Raw genomic sequence first — 9,797 nt, 5'->3', positions numbered from 1 at the left:
ATCTTTAGTATAAATATCCCTTTGTACTACCTAGATTATAATCAAGTGGTAATACTCTCTTAATCAAGTTCTAATCATTCATTAATTTTATAATCAACTTTTAATCTAGTCTTAATACAAATCTCAATACTTAGTCTTTCCTTAATTTCTCTATTGTTCTTCATTTATTTTGGGTAATTAGAAGATTATTTGGGTTTATTTGGAGTATTGATAACCTTCCATCAATCATCAAGTACTTCTATTATTCTTTGCTTTATTATTTGGAATCATCTTCATAGGTATAATTCTCTCTTAACCTTGTTTAATTATTGTTAATCATTTTTATTTATTCATCATGTTTTACCTTGCTAGTATGATTGACAACCTTGTTAGCATGTTAAACTTGATAATGAGTGAGTAGTTTTCTTAACTAGGGTTAATGGGGAATTAGGGGAAACCAACATGGGGATTGATTCATGCTTAATCTAATATGTTTTCAAAATTAATTTGCTTGCTTGTTGTGATTTCAACTTATGCACATGTTATGTTTGATGAAATGCGAGCCTATGAATCCTTGCATTTTTTACCCATCACCTATCTTTTCAATGAGACTTGTAAGCTTATACACCAACTCGAGTCTCATTACCATGCATATAGTTGGATAGGAAGGACTAAGTCGACTTGTAGGTCTTGTACAATCTAATCGATTCGGCTCCGGGACCCAAACCTTCTTAGGGATTGTAAGCTTATACACCAACTCGATCCCATCACAATAATAAGTGCTTGCATCTAGTAGAGAACGTGTTTGTACGATCAACTCCCATGAAATCCCTATGAACCCATTGCACCCTAGCATTTTTAATCAATTGTTTACATCTCATTTTAATCACCTTGCTTATTTTTATTACTTTGCTTTTATATTGGTAATTAGTTTAGTTGATATCCTATCTCAACCCAAATTCTGACACCCTAAGACACAACCATTTGCAATTGAAAATCCTACCTCAATACCCGTCCCTTGGGATCCGACCTTTACTTACCTCTTTGCTAAGAGTAGTTTGTGAAGTTATAAATATTGTTTTGGTTAGGTAGCTTTTGACGACGAGTTTTAACCCACACCAGTAAGAGAGGTGGAAAGAGTAGGAAACCAATATCAATAAACCCGCCATTAATTTACTTTCCACTCGCTCCAAGACTTCAAAGAATGTATGCAACAAAAAATATTGCCGAACAAATGAGATGGCACAAGGAAAATCCTCGTACTCCGGCAAAGATGTGTCATCCGAGTGATGGGGAGGAATGGAAGCGTTTTGATATTATGTATCCTGATTTTGCCGATGAACTCCGCAATGTGCGACTTGGCTTGTATACAGATGGCTTTTCTCCATTCGATCAGTTTGGGAAACCTTATTCATGTTGGCCTATAATGGTCACTCCATACAACTTACCACCTTGGTTGTGCTTGAAAGAGCAATTTATCTTCTTGTCACTTATTGTTCCCGGTCCAAAGAATCCAAAAATTCATTTAGATGTTTATTTACAACCCTTAGTGGAAGAGTTGAAATATTTGTGGGACGTTGGTGTGGAAACATATTATGTGTCCAAAAAGCAAAATTTTCAAGGCATGTCCTTGTTGCATGGAAGAGAGTAAAGCATTTTATCTCCCTATTTATAAGAAAATAAGTTGGTTTGATTGTCATAAACACTTCTTATCGGAAAGACATGGACATAGGAGGAATAAGAAAGCTTTCTTAAAAGGTAAAGAGGTGCGTGACGATGCTCCGGATCTACTTCCGAGGGATGAGGTATGGGAGTTGATATGTGATTTTCCAACTACTGTTGATGGTACAAAAGAAGAGTTTAAAGAGTTGAAAAAAAATGGTTGGTTTAAAAGAAGCATTTTTTGGGACCTTCCGTATTGGAAAACAATGTTAATTAGGCACAATTTGGATGTAATGCACATAGAGAAAAACTTTTTTGAGCTACTGATTCATAAGATTATAGATGTAGAAGGAAAGTCATGTGATACTATTACTACAATAAAAGATATAAAAAAATTTTGTGACCGTCCCAAATTGCACATTCGCAAAGACGGGTCAAAGCCAAAATTATTTTCACTCTTGACAAAGCTCAAACGAAGGTATTGTGTGAGTGGTTACGAAAGTTGAAGTTTCAAGATACATATGCATCGGATTTTAAACGATGTGTTGATATGAAGAAGCTAAAGTTGTAAGGCTTGAAAAGCCATGATTGTCATGTCTTCATGGAACGATTATTACCCGTTGCTTTGAAACATGTTCTCCCGACTACCGTGTGGAATGCAATTGTTGAGATTAGTCAATTTTTTCAATATTTATGTTCCTCCTCAATATGCGTTGATGACATGATACGTCTCGAAGAAGAAATACCAGAAATATTGTGTAAACTTGAGATGATCTTACCTCCTACATTTTTTAATTCCATGGAGCATCTACCGGTTCACTTGTCTTACGAAGCCAAAGTTGGAGGACCCGTCCAATATAGGTGGATGTATCCATTTGAAATGTAATAAAGTTAACTAGTATTATTGAAATTATAACTATTATTCTTTTATACACTTTAATTTTTTAACTTTATCAACTTTTAATTAAGCTCTACAATTATATTATAGGTTTCTTAAACACACGAAGGAAAAAATTGGTAACAAAGCTCAGGTAGAAGGTTCTATTTGCAATGCATATTTAACAGAAGAGATTGAAAATTTTTGCTCTCTTTACTTTGAAAAACATATAGAAACCAAGGCAAAATACTTGAACATTGACAAAGAGGATGAAATTGATGCAAGTTTACCCGAGTTTTTTTAAACTCATGATGATGAAGGTTTCTCAACAATTGGGGGAACAAGATATTTTGATGACAAAGAATATAAACGTGCTCACCTTTATGTTCTATCTAATTGTGAAATCTTAGAGCCATATGAAACGCAGTTTGTAACTGATTTCATGAAAGAGTATCCTAATGTGAGCAAGGATGATGTTTGGAATAAACACGTGGAGTAATTTCCATCGTGGTTTAAGAAGCATGTTATTGAGTTGAATATCGAAGATGATTTGATAAGGAGTTTGGCCTCTAGTCCTTCACGAATGGTTAGAACCTGGAATCGATACCTAGTTAACGGATTCAATTTTCATACATTCAACTATGGTAAAAATAAGGCTAGATGCAATTATGGTGTCACTATTTCTTCTCTTGATGACAATGACTATTATGGTATAGTAGAGGAAATATTTGAGATTTGCTATAATGGGCGTGACCGTGCTTATAATACTGTCTTATTCAAAGTTGAATGGAAGGATAATTCTATGGCCGGAACAAGAGTACATGAACGTTACAAACTCGTAGAAGTGAATCATACTCGAACATATTCTAAGTATGGCCCATTTTTACTCGCACATCAAGCTCATCAAGTGTATTTCTCTTCTTATCCATGCACGAGGAATGATAGAAATCAAAAGCAATGGTGGGAAGTCTTTAAGACAAAGGCAAGATCAAAAATAGATACCTCTTTTTTCCAAGAAGAAGTAGTATCAACTAGCACAATTTTGTCTCCAATTGAAGAAATCAGTTACGAGAATGGGAATGAAGAGGGTGAAGAGTTGAAAGATGAGGAAGAGGAGGAAGAGAATGGAGAAGATGTAGAGTTGGAGGAGTGGGAGGAGGAAGTAGATAATGATAATGATAATGATGATGGTGATAATGATGATGATGATGTTGATGATGATGACGAGGAGCAGGATGAAAATGAGGATGAGGATGAAACTGATGATGAGGATTAGTGTTAGTTACATTGGTAAATTTTTTAAATTTTATTTTATATTTTATTGCAATTATGTTTTTATTTTACTAACAACATTGTTTAATAATTTTTTTATTGCAATTGTAGATGGCAGGAGGTCGCGCAGGACGTGGTAGACAGCGAGGCGGGGCTAGTCAGCGTCGTAGTACGTCATCTTTAGAGGAAGAGGAGACGGAGATTGAGCAACCGTCGGTCGAGGAATCGACCAATGATGATTACTCATCAGATCAGGGACCCGAGATTCAATGGACTACAGATGGGAAGATGATACTTGATCTGGCGGCTCTTTGGTAAGATATATGTTACTCATATGTTCATTTCATATACTCCATTAAAGTTACAATATTCAGTCTTTGTTTAATATAAACGCGTACTTGTATTTAACATATTGTATTTCAGGTTTAACTGCAGAACGGTTGTTAGTGGTTGTTCGGCTAGTACGAAATAGAAGATGATGGGGCCTGTTCCTACTTGTTGGACTGACGCTATGCCCCAACAAAAAGAAGAATGGTTCAACATCTTTCGGGTATGTTTTTGTATATATTTAATTTGTTAATTTATATCTAAGTTTCAATTATTAATTTATACTAATAAAAACTGTTTATAGAAATCCTTTGATTGGCCGTCGGGATTGGAACATGTTGTCCGTGATAGGTACAATGCTATTTGTACTAAAATATATAGGGACCTCATCTATAAGACTGTGAGGAGGAAAAAGGAGCCTGAGCATTTGAAAGGTGTGTATTATTTTATTAGTTTGATTACTTGTATTTAGTTATAATAAATTTACGTGACCATTTTATTTTTTATAACACAATTTTGAATTTTAGGTGACGCATATCAAGGTCTAATGAAGAAACGTGCAACCCCGGAATTTAAGATTAAGTCGGAGCGAGGTTCACTCAACGAAAGAGGAGGAAAGAAAGAAGGCATTATTGAGGCTACTCACTACGGGGGATCTCGTTCTTTCTTGGATCGTGTTTTGGGAGTAAGTATACATAACAACACCTTAGATTATTATTTAAAAAATTTAACTGTGAAAACCACGAATTTATGCCTTGTTTGTTTTTAGAAGGGGAAGAAAAAAGGTAAGGTAGAGATGACGGCTCCCGAGTTCTTTGTAGACATGCATAGCAAGGTTGATGATAAGGGTAATAGGCATTGGACTAAGGCGAAAGACAAGGAATTACATGTAAGTTTCATTTAATTAGTCAATTTCCCTTAATAAGATTATTTATTATAGGTAAATTTTTCATGTAAAAATAACCTTTAATGATACTTGGTTTGACTTGTAGGATGCTTATTTGCGTGACAAAGAGAACACGCCCAATAGGCCCGATAATGATATTTGGTTTGATTTGGTTGAGGGGTACAAAAAGGGCTCGGTGTATGAGACCGGAGAAGCGCATGGAGTTTTCTAAAAGGCGCCGAAAGTAAGGACTTCTTCAAAGTCCAAACAAACTTATGAGCCAGGAATTGTAAGTGTCTTACAAGCACAACTTGATGAAGAAAGGCGCCAAAACGCCGAAAGGGATCAACAAATGCGGGAAATGAAAGAAAAGTTCGACAAGATGGAAGCCTTCTTCAGTTCGTGCAACTCCGGCCCCCGTCCCCATTGGCAAGTACCTAATGATCCATCCAGAGGAGGCAGTTTTGGCGCGGGTGCTTCTTTTCCTTGTGCTTGACTTATGTGCCCCTTTCCCAAAACCTAAGAACATGGTAGTGTTAGTTAGGCTTGTGACGGATTTGGTTTGATCAGGATTTGTTGGTACACTTGTTAACTTGGTTTATTCTCACTTTATATATGAGATTTGGTAATCGGTGTTCCATTTGTGTTGTGTTGTGAGTTTTGTTTGCTCAAGTTGGTGTTGTAGTAATAGAAATGCAGGTACGAGCAATGAAATGGATTGGGTAGTAGGAAAAACCGAATTTTCATTCAAAATTAAAATAAAAATGGTGACTGAAATGTATTTTTGGCGACTACTTTCAGTCGCCAAAACAGAGTACCTAAACCAGAAGCCCCTGACCTGCCAGCACCAAAGGCGACTACATGGTGACTAAAAGTAGTCGCCAAATTGGCGACTGATGTCAAAGTAGTCGCCAAATTGGCGACTGAAAGTCAACAATGCGTGACTGATTTCAGTCGCCATTTTGGCCACTACGTTGACTTTCAGTCGCCAATTTGGCGACTACTGTCAGTCGCCATTTTGCGTATTTGGCGACTATTTAGTCAGTCGCCAATTTTAGCGACAGAAATCAGTCGCCCGATTTCTATTTGGCGACTAAGGGTTGCTACTGTGTCCTGGCGACCAATTTTAGTCAGCAATATTATTTTACCGACTGATTTCAGACGCCAATTGTAGTCGCCCGAAACAGGATTTCTTGTAGTATCAAATACTTGATACTTGGATTAAACAACCGACATAGAAAGCTCACATGTTAGGTTCAAACTTGTGGATCGCGCATTCATGCATTTACCCGTTTTATCAACTTTTGCATTTAAAGAACCATGATCGATCAATAGAGGCCGCTACCGCGGGCGGGATTGGGTGTCCGATTAAAGGGCTTCCCAATACGTACCTTCACCTCTTACTCAGAAACTTTGGATAGTGGACGACCTTATCCAGGGCGTACGAGAGTCATTCTAGAGATAGGATGCTAAAGAGGGACGATTCCTCATCTTTCGTACCTATGTCAAACACCGCTTTTTGCCTTGGTTGACCTAGGTATAATGTGGATTCTAACGGGTTCCAAGCATTCCACAAATGCTTGGTGGCAACTCCGAACATCTCTTTCATCGTTTCGAGACCCTTGCCGAGATGAAACCGACCGATCTAAAATGATCCGATCGAAAGCATTTTAACGCCGCCGAGCGTGGCTTTCAAAGAGACCGCTGCATGTCCACAGATCGGCTTGTCGTGCAGGTGGCTATGCCCACAGATTGGCGACTCCAATGAGGACAACTAGGAAACTTGTGTCTTTGTGATCCCTAGATGGTGAGACTCGAACGAGATCTTGGTTGAAATGAATTAATTGATATTACGGTCATAAGTCGGGTTCCTTGTCTGGGCCCACAACCTAACCCTCTTCGACCAATTGGCTCGTCCTGTCGGCGTGAGTTTTCTCATCCCTGCGTTTTGAATACCGATTGAGTTACGCATACCGTTGACGTTACACATTTCTGTTTCGTCAAAGAGCTTTCATTTCCTTCGAGCACGAGGCTAGGGCACCCTCCTTACACATTTTGTTTGGATTGGTATCCCTCTCGAAAATTGGGGTTTGATCGCTTGGTGTGTAACCCACCTTTTTAAGCCAAAACCCGTGTCAGCATTATGCATAATATAATGAAATAGCGAGTGCTTATGTGTTATGTGATCATAAGTCCTTCCGTGTTATTTCAAACTTTCAAAAAACTTCTTTTGTGCTGTTATAATGGCCTGTTCAAACCACGGTCTTTTGCCGACCCTTACATTTCAACAACACGCCTTCCTAGGCCATCGTAATGACGATTTTTAAACCCGGTTTTCTACAACCATTTCAAAAAACACGCCTTTCTGGGCGTCGTAATGACGATTTTTCAAACCCGGTTTTTTACAACCATTCCAAAAAGCACGCCTTTCTAGGCCGTCGTAATGACGATTTTCAAACCCGGTTTTCTACAACCATTTCAAAAAGCACGCCTTTTTAGGCCGTCGTGATGACGATTTTCAAACTTGGTTTTCTACAACCATTTCAATAACACCTTTTTACGCTGCTATAATCGCCGCGACAAGAAATGGATTTTAACTCGTCTCGAGCCGACACAATGGCTCTTTCAAAACCTGAAAAGGCACACACTCCTTTTCGAAGCTTTAAAATCCCGCGGACCATACACCGTCCTCGAGACCTTTTCAAACATTTCAAAACCCGATTTTTAAAACATACAATTTTGAATTTCAAAAACCATCTTTGCAAACAGCACATTATTTTCAGAACCACCCCAACTCAAACTCAAACCGTCTTTTGAAAACAAACTAAAGACAACCCTTTCAACTGATCGACTTTCGGAGATCCCTATTCTTCGGAAGCCGTCCATAAAGCGACAAACGAATCCTTTTGAAAATCTCTATTTTTGAAAACTTCATTCCACTATTCCGATTCCGCCTCGTGTCTATCGAGTCGAAGCAAGCGTACTTATGGGTCTTTACTTATGAGTCGTCTCACCTCGAGACTCGTTCAACGGCGTCACGCCACTACGTTGGACGCGAGTCAAATTTCAGTCAACACCGTCACATTATAAGTCGAGTCAGCACCGAGGCACCACACACGGTTGCCCCCGTCTTGTTGAGTCTGATTTGTCTTTCCGCCTTTCGTGTTATCTGCGTTTAGTCGTTAAACTGTGTCGGATTGGGATGTAACGTGAGCCAATTTTCTTCCTCAGAGCCATGGCATATTCTTTAGCATCGTCCAACAACAACAATGAAAACAGAGACGTCATAACTGCTCAGCTAGCCAGCCTACGAACCGCTCTTACAGTCACCCAGGACCGTGTCGAGACCCGTATTGACACCCTAGAAAACAAGGAAACCGAAGAACACAACACTCCGCCTTTGACTGAAACTGAGAAGAGGATCAAGCTCTTGGAAGAATAACTCCTAGCCCGTGGTAACAATATCCACCTTGAGAACAATCGAAGATTCGAACCCGTTGGGGATCAACTACCCGACAACTTTACCCTGACTGATGTACCTAAGTTTAAGGGAGTGGAGGACCCGCTCAATCACATTCGGGCCTTTAAGGATTACATATCCATTAAGGGGGTCAAACAGGAACTGTTCACCCGCATCTTTCCATCATCCCTGGAATCGATTGCCCGCCAATGGTACTATTCCCTCGACCCCAAGAACCTTACTACCTGGGACGAAGTCGCCGTTGAGTTTCCCAAACAGTTTGCCGATAATGTCGAAATCCAAGCTAACACCCGCACTCTTGAGGTCCTGGCTTAGAATGATTAGGAAGGGCCATAGAATTCCTAAGCCGTTGGAGGAGGGTAAGCACTCAGTTGGTCAGTAAGCCGAGTGAATCAACTCTGGTGGAGAAGTTTGTCAACAACCTCCGCCCGGTTTATGCCAACCTGTTGAGATATCAAAACATCAAAATATTCCAGGACCTACAAATCCTCGGAACCCGCATTGAAGACGATCTCCGCAAGGGTGTCCTGCCCAAAACCAGCGGTAGAGGCTACCAGGGGTCTACATGAACTGGATCTCGCCCTTATGGTCAAACAAACAAAATTGACGAGGTCAATCTCCTCGAACCAACCGCAAAGAAAACTGAGCGTCCTCAAAGGGTATTCACAAACTTCGGAACACCTACGCCAGTGCCCTGAAAAGACTCATGGACCAAGGGAAACTACAGCCGATCGGGCCCACTCCTCACCCGTCTGAGGCTAAGAAAACCCATTTCTAGAATCTCAATGCCTACAGCCGATCGGGCCCACTCCTCACACAAAGGTTTGCTTTAAACTAAAGCACGCCATCCAAGATATTATCGAGAAGGGAGAACTACCTTTACCTCCACCCACCAAACCAAATAACAAAACGAACCCCTTGGGAATCCATGCCATATCTGATGACGAGCCGACCTTGGATTCCTCACACCTCATCCTGCCAATTGATGACGAGGTGAATGCCTTGGAGAAGGATGCCCCAGACGGGATATTCGTATTCAGCGCCGCAACCATGCTTACAATGTTCCAACAGGTTGAAGAAACCATAGCTAGTCTCTCAGAAAGGATTACCCGACTTGAGAACGCCTACCACCGGTTGATTTTCAACCCACCAACACCAACACCGCATCCAAGGGAGGGTCCTCCAAGCGCCCAAAACTACCCTCACTTGAAAGGATTGCTCCCGCGACCATTCTGGGATGCACCCCACAATAATCAACCCCACAATAATCAACCTCACAAAAATTACCCTCACAAAAACTTCCCCTACAAAAA

General features: G+C 40.0%; 1 protein-coding gene across 1 annotated transcript; it reads left to right on the top strand.

The window, feature by feature from the left end:
* Window positions 1-4,268: 4,268 nt before the first annotated feature.
* On the top strand, window positions 4,269-5,235 carry LOC141632953 (uncharacterized). The gene is made up of 5 exons (XM_074445453.1): window positions 4,269-4,340; window positions 4,422-4,551; window positions 4,645-4,802; window positions 4,887-5,006; window positions 5,110-5,235. Exons 1-5 carry the CDS (start codon window positions 4,269-4,271, stop codon window positions 5,233-5,235), a joined length of 606 nt encoding a protein of 201 aa, XP_074301554.1.
* The last annotated feature ends 4,562 nt before the right edge of the window (window positions 5,236-9,797 follow it).

This window comes from Silene latifolia, chromosome Y (assembly GCF_048544455.1).
Source record: "Silene latifolia isolate original U9 population chromosome Y, ASM4854445v1, whole genome shotgun sequence".
NCBI lineage: Eukaryota > Viridiplantae > Streptophyta > Magnoliopsida > Caryophyllales > Caryophyllaceae > Silene > Silene latifolia.
Note: the sequence above shows the minus strand (reverse complement) of the source record. Positions and strands in the feature narration are given on the sequence as shown.

Excerpts from the sequence above, each read along its gene's own strand:
- LOC141632953 (XM_074445453.1), top strand. The coding sequence starts at position 4,269 with ATGGGGCCTGTTCCTACTTGTTGGACTGACGCTATGCCCCAACAAAAA. Across the intron at positions 4,341-4,421 it reads AATGGTTCAACATCTTTCGG|AAATCCTTTGATTGGCCGTC; the intron begins GTATGTTTTTGT and ends AACTGTTTATAG. Across the intron at positions 4,803-4,886 it reads TCTTGGATCGTGTTTTGGGA|AAGGGGAAGAAAAAAGGTAA; the intron begins GTAAGTATACAT and ends GTTTGTTTTTAG.